At 41.9% G+C, this 18,995-nt stretch overlaps 2 protein-coding genes across 2 annotated transcripts in view; one reads left to right on the forward strand and one right to left on the reverse strand.

The window, feature by feature from the left end:
- cenpp (centromere protein P) overlaps window positions 1-18,995 on the reverse strand; it is an 83,420-nt gene that overhangs the window by 3,457 nt on the left and 60,968 nt on the right. The window lies entirely within an intron of this gene.
- On the forward strand, window positions 5,282-16,901 carry ecm2 (extracellular matrix protein 2, female organ and adipocyte specific). The gene is made up of 11 exons (XM_076096250.1): window positions 5,282-5,414; window positions 6,116-6,277; window positions 8,633-8,821; window positions 10,023-10,829; window positions 11,559-11,674; window positions 12,273-12,408; window positions 12,741-12,898; window positions 14,001-14,140; window positions 14,492-14,604; window positions 15,389-15,602; window positions 16,659-16,901. Exons 1-11 carry the CDS (start codon window positions 5,282-5,284, stop codon window positions 16,825-16,827), a joined length of 2,337 nt encoding a protein of 778 aa, XP_075952365.1. The 3' UTR covers window positions 16,828-16,901.

Below are 18,995 nucleotides of genomic sequence, written 5' to 3' on the forward strand. Positions count from 1 at the left end.
ACTTGTTCCAGTCATTTTTCAATCAAATGTTGTGTGTGTTGCCTAATATCACAAATGTTTCTCAGAGAGCTTTACAAGCTGTTCATCCTCTCAACTCTGGTAAAGGAAAAACTCAATAAAGCAGCTCATGAACTATTTACATCTTCTCCATGTGAGGATCTGCTTCCTTTCTTTGTCATTAATCTTTGTAAACTGAATATTTGGGGTTCTGGACATTTAAAGACTTCACTTTGATGACATGTTATAGGTTAAATTATGAATTGATTAACCTAAAAACGTTTATAAATACTTTTCTTGCACAACATATATAAATGTAAGCACTTTCAATGACCCATGTCTGTTTATGTCTATTTTCAAAAACTTCCCAGGCCATCACTGGTGCAGTGTCGGCTTATGTTGATTTTCAGGTCTAATAAAAAGGGAAGAATTGCATTATGGGATTTTTTTTGTCAGAAAGTAATTTTTTGTTATATTTTAAGAACTTATATATATTTGACACTTTATGAAACTCAAAACAGTGATGGAGAGTTGATGAAGTGCACTAATAGGCAGGAGTTTCAGGGATTTCTGGGATTTAAAACCTCTGGAATGAAACAAGCTAAAGTTTTATTCTTGAAGTTAAACGTGAACTATCAGCAAGTTCCAGCTTCAAACTTACTGTCCTTCACCACGGAAAATACTGAATCTCCATGATTACTGAAATATTTGTACTGGTTCATTTGTTATGATCAATATATTTTCCTCTTCCTCCTCTTATCATATTCTCTCATTTTATAATCTGATTGTTACTGTTGTTTTGTTCTGGACAGTTTTGGTGCCTTTAGGACTTTTCCTTCATATGTGAAAACTTTCTCACATGAAGTCTTTCTAGTCGACGTTGAAGTGGGATGTTTGGTCTAGTGTGACCTCTGACCTCTGAGCTACTTCACCTCGTTCAGACTTTTACTGTTGTATCCACAACATGTTTCATATTTAACAAACCTTTTCACTGTGCAACATGTGAATGTTTAACTCCTGTTGGTCTGTTTTACTGTCATCCTCTGATATTCTGCAGCGTGTTGGCAGTGTCCTCCCTCAGACAGAAAGACAGATGTCAGACCTGTCTCACTCTCTCTCTCTCTCTCCGTCTGTCTGTCTGTCTGTTTGTTTATTACTCTCTCTCTCCCCCCCCCCTCTCTCTCTTTGTCCCAGCTGAAGAACAAATCCTGACTTTCCCCTCAAAGCTCTAGCCTGCTCTGCTCCACACGACTTCTCTACGATCTGAGACACAAAACACAAACACACACACACACACACACACACACACACACACACACACACACACACACACACACACACACACACACACACACACACACACACACACACACACACACACACACACACACACACACACACACACACACACACACACACACCTCCTGGAGCTCCTGCAGAACCAGAGGAGGAGAAAAGAAGGTGGAAGAATTTGGCCTCAAGTCTTGCAGCCGCCTTCAAACTGCTGGTAAAGTAGAGTTAATGTCCGTTTGTCTGTCTCCTCAACTCCTCCCCTCTCTGTCTGTCTGCTTGTCTGTCTGTCTGTCTGTCTTTCTTTCGATGGTTTGTAAACAGTTGTTTCAGTTGCTGTAGATGATCTTCATCACAGGTCCAAAAGACAAGAAGAAAAAACAAACAAAGAGTTTTCATCTGTGACTTCTGAACAGAACTGCTAACGGCTCGTCCTTCAGACCTGAACCAGAATGGATCTAAAGGAACCAGATTGTTTTACTCTCATGTCTGTGCTCTTCCTGGTTTTCATGCAACATTCCTCAACTTTCCCCTCAGCTCAGCGATCAAGTTCAATGAGCTCAGAGGACATTTGGGGAGTGCCATAAGTAAATGTAGTGGAACATTTGTATTCAGGTTTGACCTTTTCTGTCTCTAAAATAACCTGGTTTTCACTTCATGTTGCCTTGGTTTCCTGGTTTAGAGATATTTCTCAGTAATTATCGAAACAAATTCAGTTCTGGATTTATTTAAAAAAAAGAATGTCATGCAACATTACAACACAACTCCCACAAGGAGCACATTTACCAGAGCAGCACTTTACAGAGTTAGTTGCATTTTCTTTTGATCAGTTTGTATCCCTAAAATATGAGATTGTTGAATCAGGTTCAGAGTGGAGAAGACTTCTGCACCTGAACCTTCAGCTCAAAGTTGTTGCGAGACCTGAGACCGACTGCCAAATGTGAGACACAAACGGACACACAACCCGAAGCTTTTTGTAACAAAGTGGCTCTCGTTGGGTAGCAGAACACACACTTCATGTTTCATACTTAATTTAGAAGACGTGAGGAGAGTTTTTGTCACTAACGTGTACCAAGTGTATCTCGTTCTTCTTTCGTCTCCACTGTTCTCTGCTTCATTTGGAGACGAGCTGCTGGGACACTTTTTCTTACTTTTAGTACTCCAGCTGTCTGAACTGTTGCATGCAGTATGAAGCTAATTCTGTATACACATCATCATAACATGGCGCCTTGAACTGTGACCCTCTTGTTCATATATCTTCTGTGCTAAAGATTGTGGGTCACAATAGCTAGAAAAGCAGGCTGGCTTGCATTCTGCATATGTGACCGGATGCAGAAGGACATCCTGCTATTTTTGGCACACTGCATTTGACGTATTATGTATTGGGACATACTAAATAGTACATTAGTATGGTAGTACGGTAGTACGGATATTGGAACACTACGTTTGTTCAGAGGTGATACTAAATGAAAGTTCCAGGTACTTTAGTGATCGGCTGCAGTTCAGTCGATCATGACTACAACCAACGCAAGAGTAAGCACCATGCATTGGTTTGGAGCAGGACAACCAGTATTTTAACATATAAGAGTATTGGACAAACCAACACGTCCAGAGTGTCACTAAGTGTTTGAGGAGAGGAGCACACATTGTGGACCAGAAGACTCATCAGAGATACGACACAAAGTCAATCAGAGAGGGGAAATAAAGATCACAATGCTGCAGCTACGAAGAGCTACCGAGTGGTTTGATGCTCCTGATAGTCGTTTGACTTCAGATACTCAATTGTTTAACGATAAGCACATAAAGATTTGATGTCTTTAGGGACTCATGACAGACTCAGACGGGCTTACAGATGCTGAAGAAACAGAAGCTAAACTGCACATGAAACTGGGAGGAGTCTTTAATAGACTAAACAATAAAAAAAGACAGATTAAGTGATATGAAAGTAATTGTTAGTAGACTCTGGTTTGGTTTGAACCAGCTCACAGTGAAGGTGAACCTGGTGGAGTTGTGGAGGGAGAACGACACCAACTACAAATCTGTGTGGAGTCGTTTCTCTAGTGTGAAGAAAATGTAATTTATAAACATACACACGTCTAAAGGAAGTCGGTGGTGTGCAGAAGTAATTCTAACAATTTCCCAAAGCCCAGTCGTTAAGAGGGATACTGAGGGAAGCAAACAGAGGAAAACTTCATCTCTAACGCTGCCTGGGTTTCATTAAACTTCACACTAACTGCCTCCAGGTTATTTTTATCCTCTGCTGTTCCTGCTGGAAGTCTCTCCGTCTGTTCCTGCTCATCCAGAAACTGAACTGCTGAATACTTTCCATTTGTCTCCCCTCCCTCCTGTTTTCTTTTCCTCCGTCTACAGAGTACATCTCTCTCTCTCTCTCTGTCAGCACTGAACTCTGGTTTCCTATTGGCCCACTGGAGTTGAGGGGGGAGGGGCTCAGAGTCTGTGGCGCTGCAGACTGAAGTTTGGTTTTCATCTAAAAGAAAAAGTGAATGATTGATGGGAATGGTTGAGAGAGAGAGAGAGTGGGCGGAGTCTTATCATGGTAGATATCTCAATTTACTGCTGACTAAACTGTCTTTTTCGGGGATGATTTTGGGCAAAATGAAGCCACTAAAAGTCTTAGTTGGACAGGTCAAGCCCAGACGGCAGGAACATTTTTTTTGGCATTGTTGTTTCTGCAAACCACTGATACGTTGAATGTGGACGTCTTTGCAAGTGCAACTGACTTTGCATATACGTATATCACAGTTTGATGAGAATCAGAATCAGAATCTGACACTCGAGGATCAGGTAGAAATGTGGTCTGAGAGTGACCCCCAATAAGCTCAGTTCTGTTAACAAACAGCTGCCTCCCGTTATCATCTGTTTGTTGTGTTTGGGTCTAAAGAGCCTGAATATAAATAGTGGCTCTTCTTTTAGCTCGGGAGTCTCCACCAACTCCAGAGAAAAACATCCGTCTTTTGGGCACCATCCCAACAAATCAGAAGCTCCTACGAGTAAACACAACAGCTCCCAACATGCACTGGGGCAGAGCTACATTTTATTATTGTTATTGAGGCCGATATAGAGAAGTAGTTCAATCTGCTGCAACTATCAGGTGTGTGAAGGTGTCTGTTAGCGTCGGGCCTCTGCTTTAATAATGACAGGACTGCTGTGTATAGTCATTACACACACACACACACACACACACACACACACAGACACACACAAGGAACCGACCATTAGGCCATTAGGACCCCAGCAGACAGCTATATGAGGGCCAGCTACAGCACTGACAGCTCTTTTTGTCCAGGAAGCTGCTGCAGGTAAACACCTCTGTCTTAATTATCTACATGATCCGTCTGTTTGGTTCCAGTTGTTTTAGCTGCTGGTTTCTGCAATGATTCTGGATTTAAATTAATTTCAAACGAGAAAAAACATCGTTTCTCCTCAGGATTTTATGTTTTGATTGAGAGTTGACAGTTGAGAGAAAAGATGAATCCCTGTTCGGACTCAAACCCTGGACTGATTATTGGCTACCCCAGCGTTTCTGAATGGCTGTTGGGAGAATGAACAGTTTTATATTTTCCTTTTGTCTTTGGTACATCTCATTAACCTGCTGGGTTCCTGCTGAGGAACCAGTGAAGTCTGAGGATGGGTATTGGACACATTTCGTGTTTGGGTGTAGACCAAAATGTCTTTTGGTAGTATGCATTAGTAGTATGCTGCGTATTGAAAAGTGTCCGGAGGCTCGTGTTTAGACTACATTTACAATTTAAGCTTTTTTTAAAATTTGAATTTGACAACTTATGAAATTAAGAAAAAGAGTTTTGTAGAAAATTATGTTTGCATTTCTCAATGTAAGGCTTTGGAAAAAGCATTGCTTTGGTATTATTATCTAGAGATAACTTTCTATCAACACCCATCGATAGTGAAGACCTCAATGGAGGTAAAGGTTCCTGAAAGGCAGCCTGAACCTAGTCTGTGCTGCTCTGCAGGGATGAGGTGGTGGCTGATGGCGGCCAGTTTGTGGCTGCTGGTGGTTGTGACCGTCTCGACCGCTCAGGCCAGGAACAGACCTCGCAACCAGGACGGGGAAATCCACCAGGGGAAGAGGAAGAGGGACGGACCAGGTGAGACTCTGCCTCTTAAAGAAAAACACTGATATGTGACTGAACAATGGCTAACAAGAGGACTTTACATCAGTTTAATCTCTGTGCATCCAGTACAGCGTAAGCCTAGCTTTGCACGAAGACTGGAAAGAGGAGAAAATGCAAGCCGAACATAAAAAAAAAGAATGAAAACAAATCACCTTTTAAACTGTCTGTTGCATCTTGTTCACTAAACAGTCAGTAAAAAGGACACATTGCAGTTTTAGCAGCAGATAATGGAGCAATATGTTGATCAACAGCTACTGAGCACAGTTAGTCTCATAAATCCTGAGCTTATCGTGGGGTCACCATGTTTGAGCTCTGTCCTAACATCTTCTAATGTTTTTCTGGCCGTCACAATTAGAACTGCAGTCTTGTTTTCTGATGTAAAAACTTTAAATGACACCAGAACCAACACCAGAACACCCTACAACATGTGGAATCCCACAGGGGAGTATCTCTAGCATCCTGCTGGTTTTATGGGACTATCTGGAATCAGATTATTTCCGGATTATTTTCATATGCCACTGATAAGAACGAGGATACACTTAAAGTCAGTCCCAAGGGAAGAATTCAGTAAGATCACCATCTGGCTGCTAGACAGCAAGTTGTCTTTTTGTTTGGCTAAAACAGAATGATCTATTCTGTCCGCCTGCCTAAATTAATATGACCATGTGTTGCAGGTCCTGGGCGAGCCAGACCGGGGCGCTCCAGACCTCTACAGATCAGACTGGTTCCTGGTCCCAGCATGCCGGTGGAGCCTGGAGAGAACCAAGGAAAGACTCTGATCATGAAGTCCTACAAGAACCTACAAGAACAGCACTCCAGCTACAACGTAATCCCAGGTCAGTGAGACCAGTAACTCAACCTTAACCCAGTTCAGTGAGACCAGTAACTCAACCTTAACCCAGGTCAGTGAGACCAGTAACTCAACCTTAACCCAGGTCAGTGAGACCAGTAACTCAACCTTAACCCAGGTCAGTGAGACCAGTAACTCTACCTTCTGACACCATATAATCTTTATAATCAGTATCATTTTAACACAAGAAATAAAAACCTTCAGCTGAAGTGAAACAGCACATTTTAATCAAACAGGATGTGAGAACAGCTCAGCTCTGAGGCTTCACAATGAAGCTAACTTTTATTACAGCTCACGAACAGAAGAGAAAACCATCTGTGGGAAAAGAGCTCGACAGAAAACAAGTCCCACACAGAGATGAGGACGGAGGCTTTAAAGACGGACCTCAAAGCCACGTAAAAGCCCTTCAGTCTAAAACAATAAAGTCAGCATTATGTAATTAGAAGGGAAGGTGGTGCTGGTGGCCGCCTGTTGTCGAGAGCTGCAGAGTGATTTATTTGGTTCTGTTTTTCGCTGTTGTTTGGGATCTGAGAAACATGCCTCATGTGTTCAGACAAGCAGATCTGACTGTGATGTAACGACAACCGAACGGATCAGACGGCAGTTCACAGACAGAAAGTTACAGATTTCAGACCGACATGATAACCATGTGTGCTCTGATGAAGTGTTCTCTGCAGAGATTTAAGTGTGTAAATATCTATTCTACCAGTTTGAGCTTTTTTAAGATAAAGCCGGGTGAAGCGGTGGTTATCCTGCACAGACCGACATGATAACAAATCATCTGTGTCAACGTTACAGGACACCTAAATTAAGACTTGATGTTGGTTAAGGTAGTTTCTAGGTCAACCTACTAGATTTTGAGTGGTGGATGATCATATTCTGAGGCGCTGAGAATGATTGAAAAAGTGAGCGTACGTCCTCTGTAACTCTGGTGCATTGTGCCTCTCATCTTAATCATCATTCACTTGAATTATATTATATTTACATCATTTTCTTTCAACCTTTAGTACTTTTAGGTTACACAAGATGAGTGGCATCTTCAAATGTCTTGTTTTGTCTGACCAATAGTCCAAAAAGCAAAGATATTAAGTTCATGATGATTTTATAAAACAGAGAAAAGCAGAAAATACTTTCATTGGAGTGTTTTTGTTCGAAAAAATGATTAACTGATTATTTAAACTGTTGACAATTCATTTTTTGTGAATCGCTGAAACAACTGTTTGACTGCTAGTAAAACACGTGAAAATATGCAGTGAACACCAGAGAACAATGGTGCTACAGCAGAGTCTGATGGTTGCTGTATCATTTAAACAAAACCCTGCAATTTACCAGACAAATTAAGATATTCAACAACAGCAGGATCATATTTTAGGCAGAAAAGAAAAGCTCTAAAGTATGAGTGCTCCAGCAGAGATGACAGGGTGACAGTGACACTGCTCTAGCAATAGGAGAGACAGTATTTAAGAGAAATAACCTGAGCCTCTTAACTACCTGTGCTTCTATGGACGTAACAAAGAGCATACCATTAGAACGGATAGATGACAGACAGCACAGACACAGACTGCTTCTTCCTGCCGTATCATAGTGGTTTACAGTGTTTTCTACTGACTCACTGCAAGTCACAGCTTCGTCCTGATGTTGAAAGGTGGAGTTAATGCAGAGGGAGGAGTGGAAACGCTACAAACCACTGCTTTGTCTGGTTCTGATGGTAAAGTACAGGCTTTAGATTTGACTAGACGCACACAGCAATTACTGCCTGCTGCTGCTGAGGAGGATGACGAGGGTCAGCGTGTGACCCCTCACAGGTTTGGATTTGTTTTGTTCTAGACCGCTGAATCACTGCACACATTTACTATTTGTTCACTGATTCAATTACGCCGTCTGCGGTCGTGCTCATTGACAGCTGTTCCCTCGGTGGAAACAGGAATAGAAGCATCCTCTTCGTCTTCCGTCAACAAAGGCCACACAAACATGATGAGATGTTTGCAGCTGCACAGGTGGTTTTAAATCAACTTTTTTCCTTGATAAACACATCAAGCATTAAGTTAACTTCTCCTGCTTCGCAGTGATAAAAAATAAAAAATCTGTTTTCTTAACCCAAACAAAAATGGCAGCTGGGGGCGTCCTGGTAGTCAAACAGCATATATATATATATATATATAATAAAATATAACATATATTATACTTAAAAGTTTGGTATCTGCTGACTAAATAGATCATATTTTAACAATAACCAAGTGACCTTTACTCCCCTCATACTCAGCCCACTGTGAGTCCAGCTCATAAAGATTCTGAACTATGTTGAACGACTGAAGTGACTGTGACGTGTCTGTTGTTTCAGGTAAGCAGGGCCAGTGTGTGTTCCAGGGTCTGACCATGTTCGACCAGGCCGTCTGGTCTCCAAAGCCCTGTGTGACTTGTCTGTGTACCGGAGGGCGGATGGTTTGTGACGAGCTCACCTGTCCCAAAATGCACTGCCATTTCCCCTTCACCCCTGCTGGGGAGTGCTGCCCCGTCTGCATGGAGTCAGGTAGAAACACAACATGTGGCAACGCCATGGTGCAACATCAAGAGGCAACAGAGATGAGCAACGGTTCTGACAATCAGGATCAATATATGAAGGCTTTCAGGTGTCACAATCACTTCTACCGTTAGCTTTCCAACAGGTTCATTTGATCAAATAGTAGATGAAACTCTTCATGATGGGTTGGGTTAGGGTTACATTTCTTGTCACACGTCTCCTGTCATAAATTAAATTAAACAGTTTCCGTCTCTGAGGCCTCATCATGTTGCTTCCTGCTCCCATCATGGCTTAAAAAAATGTGTTTAGCATATTTTGGGTCAGTTCAACACACATGTTGTGAAAGTGTTAACATGTCTGTATATTGGGAGATACCACATGTTGTTTTGTCCAGGATCAGTTTCATCTTACTGTCAATTCAATCTCGTTTAAAATGAAGACTGGAATCTGAGTCTGAAACTGCAGTAGCTGAATTGACAGTTACTAACTCGTTGCTCACAGTCGTACACCGTCACTGTGCATGTATGGAGGTGGAGCAGCAGCATTGTGTCTGACTTATCACCGTGTGTAGATGGATATAGCATTAACATGACTGTATTAACCATAGAAACATGTACGTATCTGTATAAGTACACTGTTTGAAAACTACGTCTGCTCTGGAGGAAAAAACTCTAAAAGCTGTTTTATACTCAGAAGAATGTCGGGGGACATCTTTCACTTTTATGACTATAAAACAGCATTAAGTGTTAGACAAGTGAGCTAAGGTTGGTCTAAATTATTTACACTCAAATATCATTCCAATGCAGAATAGAACTTGCAAAACATCAAATAATTTAGTATAAATTCAGTATCGGCTGGCGGCAACATTGGCGAACACAAAAAGACCAACTTTACCTGACTGTGGTCAAACCAGAGCAGTCCACTGGGATCTGGTCCAGACTGGTCTACAGCAGCCGTCTGCTCTGTAGCTACAACAAGCTGGTCTTGTACCTGTCTGTCTGCAACACTAACACACAGCCATCTGTCTGTCTGTCTGTCTGTCCACCTCCATCCTGTATCTTCTCTTTTAGTGTCTTTATTTTTTCCTCCCCTTCTTCTTCTCCTATTTCTATCCCTTTCTTCCTTCCTTCTTTCTATCCTTGTCAACTTTCCTCTTGACCACCTCCTGCGCTCTGATTGGCTGCCCCGGCCAACCCTACACCCACCCAAGACCCTGACAGCCTTGACCTTTCTGGTGACTCCCCAGTTCCCAACGACCCCGGCGAGCCCGTGACCCCGCTGACCCAGGAGGAGATCCAGCGTATCCTCTGGCGGGAGGAAGAGGAGCACCGCGGGGAGGAGGAACGCCTGACAAAGAAGGACGAGGCGAGGAAGAAGAGGAGGAAGCAGAGGAAGGAACAGGCGGAGAAACAAAGAAAGATAGTGGAGGGGAAGAGGAGGGAGGAGGAGAAGGCGCTGAGAATGCAGGTGGAGAAGGAGGAGGAGGAGTGGAGGAGGCATATGGAGGAGGAGGAGAGAAGGGGGGAGGAGGAGGAGAGGAGGAGACAGGATGAGGAAGACAGGAGGCGGAAGGAGGTAGCAGAGAGAGCAGCAAGGGAGAAGGAAAGGAACATAGAGGAGGAAAGGTGGAGACAGGAGGAGCTGCTGAGGGAGGAACTACTGGCTCTGGTGGATGAGGAAGAGGAGGAGCAGGAAAAGGTAGAGGAGGAGGTGTGGCTGAGAGGAGATGTGTTTGAGATGCTTCCAAAAGAACCCGAGGAACCAGACCTCCTCCCTGCTCCGATACCACGAACTCCTGCTGCGACGGAGGCCGAGCTGAAGGAGATGGAAGCAGCAGTGGAGGAGGCAGAAGAGGAGGAGGAGGAGGAGGAGGAGGAGAGGGAGGTAGTGGTAGAGAACAGAGGAGGCCTTCCTCCAGGCTGCGACATCTCTGATGTCTCTCTGACATGTGATAACGCCAAACTCACATACTTCCCTCCTCTGTCCATCCCGGAGCTCAAGTCTCTGAGTCTGGAGGGTAAGTCAGCACGTCGACAGGACGAGGAGAAAGTAGAGCTGCACACACTGCAACTAACCTTCATCACTTTAACACAGCGTACGTCACCACTGTGAGGGTCAGCGTCATATCTCATCTGAATCAAATTATGAATGTGAAACTAAAGTTAAAACTACAAAAACACATTTTTGTGTAATTCTGATGAGTTGCAGCCTTTTACACAGCTTGTTTTTCATTTGCTACTTGCTTCAAAAAAACTAATTCAGAACTATGAAGTTTATTTATTATCAACAAATCCCATGAAAAACCAAAACCAGACTGACTCCAGAAACTGATTTGACACGATCAGCTGATCAAGCTTCACTCTGTTGGACAACAAAAACACACAATCTACTCATGAATCTGCATCTTTTACCTTGTAAACTGACTTAAGCTTCTTAGGGAGCACATTAATCTGATAAAAGCCAATTGTGACCTTCCAGCATAAATATTAATTATATAGAACTGACACAACCTCACCAGCTAAAAATGTAAAGCAGCCACCTGTACTGTACATTAGAGCGAGGAGAGACTAAATATTGTTGTCAGACTTAAAGCGTTGCAAATTCTGGCATTTTATCAACCAAATAAATGATTTGAACCCAATACTACACATTGAGGAACAAATGATGCAAATAAATAGACCTCAACCCCCACAGAGAACATTCTCCTGCTCTAGGCGTGAACTGACTGAAACTCTTCTGACTGCAGGCAACAACATCAGCAGCATCCCAGCAGAAGCCTTCAACGGCATCCCAAACCTGGAATGGATCAACCTTAAGAAAAACAAACTCACCTCTAACAGCATTGATGCCAAAGCCTTCAAAGTAAGATGCTAAACCACTGTAGCCCTTCAGAATAAAACCCAACTTTTCCCCCAATCATCTGCCTCTCACTCAATTCTAGTTAGAATAGAATAGAAATATACTTTATTCATCCCCATGGGGAAATTTGTCTGTGGCAGCAGCAAACAGGGTTACACAATAAAATAAAAATATTGAGTATGGAAAATGCACAATATATACAATATAATAAAATAACAGAGCAGGACCTATTCAATTTAAGAAAATAAAGTAATAAAAATGCACAGTATATACACTAAATAGTTATTCCCTCGAGCCGACCACAGCGTGAAGGTAAAGTAACGCAATCAACCAGAGGGAAATGAAATATGGGACCATTTCTGTGATATAATGGTGACAATATTCTCAAAGACCTTAAGTGTCGAATAGACCATCAAGACCAGTAAGGAATAAAAATGTGTTTGTGTTTTTAAACGTATTTCATGATAAACAGACTCGTAAAAATGAGCTTCTTTTTAAATGGGCATTGACTGAAAGCTAAGGAATTCATATTTGTAGTATGAAGGGGTGCAGTCAACTTCCCAGTATCACCAGTACACGTGTGTGTGTGTGTGTGTGTCAGGTTCTGAAGATGCTAAGCCGTCTGTACTTGGACGGGAACCTTCTAGAAGCCGTGCCCGCTGACCTTCCCCCGACCCTGCAGGAGCTGAAGATCAACGAGAACCGACTGAGAAGAATCCATGAAAACAGCTTCCAAGGTGACGGCCACAGTTTCCCACAATGCACCTCCATACCGACGTCAGCTATAATGTCACAGAATACACAAAAATGTGTCGGAGATCTTTCAATACACAGCCAATGAGACGACGGCTGTCTGTGACGTAACATGTCGTAGAACGATGTCGGTCGTCTTCTTCTCCAATGAACAATAATCATCTTTTGCATTACATAATTCACAAATAGTTTATTTTTTACTGTAAGTGCATTGTTTTGTTAAGAAAATGAGAATTTGCTGTTCTGTTGCTGATTCCGAGACACATCTCCAGTTCACAGTGACGTTTATCTGTTTGTTTCTTTAATCATCTTTCAGATCTGAGCAGCCTGGTGATTCTAGAGTTGGAGGGAAATCTGCTGAGTGAGGGGAATTTAGATCCTCTGGCCTTCGCTCCCCTCATCCAGCTCTCCTACCTCCGACTGGGCAGGAACCACTTCCGCACCATACCACAAGGCCTTCCCATTTCACTGCTGGTATGAAGTAATATCTGATTACATAACTTCTGTATCTCTCCAGCGCTGGGATACCTCACATAGCCAGTCCAGAACAAAGTGCTCTGGCTTTAATGAAATCTACTGGGTTCAAAAATGAACTGCTTTGGTGTAATGGTGCCAATAGAAAACTGACTGAGACGTAACTAGTCATCATGGCTCAATCCTCCATGGTTCAATATGTTTCTACAGTTGGCAGAAACAGGTACAATACTTTGAGTAAAGCTCAATAAATGTAACAAGTTAAATCTTTCAGGCACTCAGTCACATTATTGAAGTCCTTCTGAGCAGCTGGCTGCAGTTAGTCAGTCAGGAATGTAGATTTGCTGATGCATCAGTATTTTCTTTCCTCGCTCTGATGTTTAAAACTCCTCCACTGAGTAAACTCTGCTTCTACCTGTGGGAAACCAGTCCACCACTCGACTTGTAATTATGGCCTCTGGTTAACCACAAACATCAGCAGCCTGCTGCTGCTTTAAATCCACCTTAAAACCAACCTCATGTTATGAACTTAGAGTTTCTACACACTCTCTGCAAATCCAAAAGCCCACACATATTCTTAGATATGTTCTGAAGATCGTGATCTACCGTCAACATTTGTTCTTTGCTAATTATTTTAGCTGATTTATCAGAAACTTTCACCTTTGTATAACCAAGTGTGATTTCTTAAGAAGATAGAGGTTCTCCAACATGTTTGGAAAGTGAGAGGTGAGCGGAGAGGTATTCAGTTGGCTGCAATCTGCAACTTCACCACTAAATGTCCCTAAATCTTTCAAACTGCTCCTTTAAGAATTTAGGTAGAACAAACATGAATTTATTTTTAGGGTGGATTATGCATTTAACCCGAAACAGTCCCAACAGACCACAGACTTGTCTGCCAAGACCTCTGAACTAAAAGCACTCAGTTAACACAACAGTTTAATGACAAACTCATAGCTCATTAAAAACTAGAAAACATGTCACATCCTACTGTGGCTCTGACACTAAACTCAAGTAACTTTCCACAAGTTTCCACCAATCAAAGCATTTTCCTTTCTGATTCCGTTGATGTCAACCATTTGGTTTCTTGTTTTCTGTTGTTTAGGAGCTGTACTTGGAGAACAACCTGATTGAGGAGATCTCAGAGACAGCTTTCAACCAGACCCACAGTCTGAACGTGGTTTCTTTGAGACACAACAGGCTGGACGAGACCAGGATCGCCCCGCTGGCCTGGTTCAACCACAGGTCTGACAGAAAGAGACCCGTTACTATCACCCTCCATTCTCCAGGGTCCCAGGGATTTACTAGCTATTTAATCCTCATTTTGGCTGTCACCAACACAGATATCTTTCATTTCACTACCACACCGTCATGTGCTGTTTCCAGCAGTGTATGTTCCCTGTACTGATGTATTACCGCTTGTTTCAAAGAGTACAGGAACATTTGTTTTGGCACTACTTTGACAGAACCTCAGTGGATTGTTTCTCATTTCTGTTCCGTATTTCTCCGACCAGCTGCACATCAAACACTGTCAAACACTTAATTTCTCATTTCCTTCCAAATCCTTCCTCCCCTCATCTTCCTCCTCCTCTGCAGAAATCTGGAGTCCATCGACCTTTCAAATAATGACCTTTACCTGGTTCCATCATACCTGCCCAAATCTCTGGTCCACCTGGTGCTGGTGGGAAACAACATAGAGAGGATACCTGGTAGGAGTGACACCTGGCTGACAAACATGACTCCTCACAGACGGGAGGGCTTTAACTGGTTGACAAAAACAAACAACATCTCCAGCATGTAAAGAGCTCTAAATTGATTATGAGGGTGTTATGTTTCTAGCCAGTCTGTACATCAAGTAACAGCTGCTAGACACATAAATATGTATAACCCTTTTCAAATGCAGGGACTCATTGAAGGAAAATGTTCATTAAGTATTCATATCCTTTGTTTCTGCTTTTGTTTCCACTGTTTTCCACGTCCCTTGAGAAAAAGGGTTCCTGGAACTAAATAAACAGCTCAGGATGTGAAACTAAACCAAGTTCCAGATACTTTGAGGGATCAGCAGCAGGGCTGGTGATTGTGACGGGTTGAGCTGAAGAAGTTTAATTACATCAAACACATGAGTAACCAACGTTTTACTACTGCATCTGTACGGAGCAGGACAAGAGCAATAGAGAATCCTAGTTGGGCAATTAAAGTCTCCAGCTAGTTAGCTAGCTGGAGAAAAGGCCACTTAGAAGGAGTTGTAGTCAGAAGATTCGGCCTTTGTATCTCAGTCATGAAAATGTGAAAGAAAATCAATAACAATATTCACCGCACCATCGTTGTCTGTCCCACAACCCTTTACTTCATTCACCTACCAAACAGAGCATTAGAGTTGAATTATGAGATTTTATAGACATAATAAATGATCAAAATAATCATTAGTGGACTCTCCAAAAACAGTTTCATGGTCTCCCATAGCTACATTGTCTCCTTCCAATACCTCCACAGGTTACGTCTTCGCCCACATGGACCCTGGTATCGAGTACCTCTACCTCTCGTACAACAAACTAGATGGGGAGGCCATTGAGCCGGAGTCGTTCTTCGGCTCGTACCAGTCCATGGTGGAGCTGTGTCTGGATCACAACCAGCTGATCTCTGTCCCGTCTGGCATCAACGAGATGACCAACTTACACTTCCTCAGACTCAACGACAACAACATCAGGTATGAAGCCAGCGTCACCAAACATCTACCAGGGTCGAGGGTCCTGTTAGTTATTGGTACGTCTTTATTATGGAAATAGAGATTGTTTCTTTCTCAAACTACAAACAAAATGACTTTGTTGTTAATTTAAGTAGCAGAAGCTGCCGACAGAAACAATAAAACCAGGTGAGTAAAGACAGAGCTCAAAGAAGAAAGAAAAAAGTCTAAACTCAATCCAGACGACTGAGTCACTTCAGCCCACCAGACAAAGTTCACTGAACGGAGCGCTGTCTTGACGACAAGAAACAAAACAAGTTGAAGCATGTTTCCACCTGAGAGTCACCCTGAACCACCTCATTACTCACTCTCAGGTCCAACTACGACACACACTTAGTCCAGGCTGCAGCGCGCTTTCAGAGAAAAGTTACATCCTAATTAAACACCCGTAAAACTATTTAAACTCCACACCACGCTCCATCTTCACTGCCAAGATTGGATGCAGCATTCTGAATTGACTGTGATTTAGGTAACGTGGTGAAAAAAGATAACTGCTATAATCTATAGTGACCTTTAACCAAACCATGATTTCCGCATTTCAGTGGTCTCATTTTGGAGATATTCCTAAATGAAATTCCTGACAAATGTTGTTCCTGACACGTATGAACAAACCCAGTGAAGCTCTACACCAGAGAGAATATGAAACATTGTTATGATAAAATGAAAATTATGATTTTACAATTAATTTGTTACTGCTGTAGTTGAATATAACTGAAACAATTAACTACAATTATGATAATCAATAAATCACGTTGGAAATTTTCCGAGCAAAAAAAAGCCAAACATTACGTCATTCCATCGTTAAGATCGGCTGCTTTGTGTGATAAAAGTTCACGGGATCTCTTTGGATTTGGACAGTGAGCTTTAGGAAACTGTGATGGCATTTTTAAAATGTATTTCTGACATTTTATAGACCTAATGATTAAATAATCGTCATATGTATTGATAATGAAAATTGGACATTCATTAACCTTTTCGTTATATCTGCTAACGCTGCATCTAACTGCGTCCTGATTTCAGGAGTGTCTCAGACGAAAGCATCTGTGACCCAAACCACAGCGGGGACTCCACCATGGTAGCCCTGAGGCTGGAAAACAACTACATGGACCCCCAGAAGATCTCACCGACAGCCTTCTCCTGTGTGCGCTCCGCCTCCAGTGTGGTCCTAAAACCACAGAAAACCAAGTGACCAAGCAAAACTAAAACTAAAAAGACACTCGTTTAATCTTCCAGAAACACAAAGGTTTTGATGTGCAAAGAGCAGTGAAAACGTTCCCTTCCCTAGCTTCCTCTGATGCTGTATGTTATTGAAATTACACCCAAAATAATAAGGAATTGGCTCATGGAACATGGGAAAAAGAAATTGTCCTGTTGAAACACAGCTGATGTAATTTGCCTTATTGGAATGTATTGTTCCTGTTCAGAACCTCTACGATGTTCTTCTTCTTTGGCCCTACTACACAGCTTTAGGTCTGGTATGTTTCCTGGCCCACCTTCACCTGTTATGAAGATGACAGAACACACTCAAAATCAAACACATCTGTCTCCTTTAGTAAAATGTTAAACCCTCTAAAATGGAAAGAAATCCGCCCCCTTGCACAGTAAAAAGAAAAAAAGCTCATAAAGACATGGAAGGAATTTGATGAAATGAGACCACAAGCCCAACAACATTATTATTTTAACAACCTCGCCACCTTCATGTTCCATTTCTCAGCTCCGTTTCTTCCAATGCCTTCTTTCATAAAACTCTGACATGGAACGGAGGAGTGTGATCACACGTGTAAGACATCCTCTGAGCTCGTTGTGTTAAAGATGAGGAGCAGCATTAAAGGATGAAGCTCATCCCTCCGACATAAAGATACAGAAGATGTAATGATCTTTCCTCCATCTTTTACTTTCTTTGTGTGCACTTTAGTGGACTGAAGCAGACAGTCTCTTCCTCTGGTGCTAGATTTCTTCTTGACACAGGAGTTTTTTTTAGGTATGGTAAAGGAAGTTATGATTTCTCCCATTCCTCCCACAGGACATACAGAGTGATGTTGGGCCACGTTCATATTTATAACTGTAGCTTCATCTAGTTAACTTCTGTTTCACCTTGTTTCATTATTGAATAGGAGACTATTAAATGCAGTTGCTGTGTCTGCTATAGACTTTCATGAAGATGGGTAAAGTTTTGTGGACCACTGGTTCCAGATATATTTTCCGTAAATTTGAAATTGCAAAGTTTTCTTTTCAGTGTTCCTCAGCACAGAACCGTTACTTAATCGTACTACACGTCTATGTTCATGCTTTAACTATCAACCGGAGTAACTGGAGTATAATGCATTAATAACTCATCAGCGCTGACAGTGACTATAAGAAGGCTTCTGCAGGTTGGGAGAGTGAATCCTTTATGTATGAGTGGATTAAATGCTCTTGTAGTACTTTCAGATTGTACCGTTGCTTTGAATAGCATTGACCAGAGGTACAGTGTGCCCATTTGATATTTCAGTAACAGTAAAGAACTGTAAAACATCTGCCTCCTCACTTTGCTTTTGGCTGGCCAACATGCATAAATTATATGACAAAATGTGTATTTAATGTGTCAACAATCATATACTGCAGGTTAACATGATGTTACGACGGAGAATTCAAATAAACTTCACAATGTTCACATTACTGCCTGATTGATGAATTCCCACCTACATTCACTAAGTTCTATGGAAAAGATAATTATGATAATAACAGCACTGTAGTCATGTCAATAAGGAACACAAATTAAAGCCTTTAACCAATAACTGGCTTTTAGAGGTTGAATATTGATATTTAAGGTATAAAAAAACCCGATGTATCAGCTGATGTTAATTTTCTTAAGTATAAATGTGACCAAGATATGCAGTGAGCCGGACATTTTACAGTCTAAAAATGAACTTGCCAGTGTTCTGTGGTGGAGAAACATAATGAAGGTCCCATGATTCCAGGGTCAGATGTTCCCGAGTCCGTTATTTTCTACATACATTCAGCAAACTTTTCAAAAGGTTTCATGTCATCAGGGCTCATTCTCCCAGAAACCTTTGTTCAACTACATGCTACGTTCACACAACAGCCCATGTCATATTAAGCACATAGCGCTGGGGAATATTTGTTTTAGGTTCCCATTACGTGCTACATAGAGCTGGGGACCCAGCCTGTTCACTCTCAGGTTGCTGAGTTATTTTAACCCAAACCACGATCTTTTCCTAAACCTAACCAAGTAGTGTTGTTGCCTAAACCTAAGTGATGCCAAAGGGTCCTAAACAAACATCTGTATGTGACTATTTGGGGGAACAAAGAAATGACCCCTAAAGGGAACTGAAACATATCTATAGTATTACATAC

Source organism: Anarhichas minor, unplaced genomic scaffold, assembly GCF_050575085.1.
Source record: "Anarhichas minor isolate MPS153535 unplaced genomic scaffold, ASM5057508v1 ptg000021l, whole genome shotgun sequence".
NCBI classification, from domain to species: domain Eukaryota; kingdom Metazoa; phylum Chordata; class Actinopteri; order Perciformes; family Anarhichadidae; genus Anarhichas; species Anarhichas minor.

Coding starts and splice junctions, on each gene's coding strand:
- ecm2 (XM_076096250.1), top strand. CDS start 5,282: ATGAGGTGGTGGCTGATGGCGGCCAGTTTGTGGCTGCTGGTGGTTGTG. Junction 10,830..11,558: donor CAAGTCTCTGAGTCTGGAGG/GTAAGTCAGCAC, acceptor TTCTGACTGCAG/GCAACAACATCAGCAGCATC. Junction 14,605..15,388: donor CAACATAGAGAGGATACCTG/GTAGGAGTGACA, acceptor ATACCTCCACAG/GTTACGTCTTCGCCCACATG.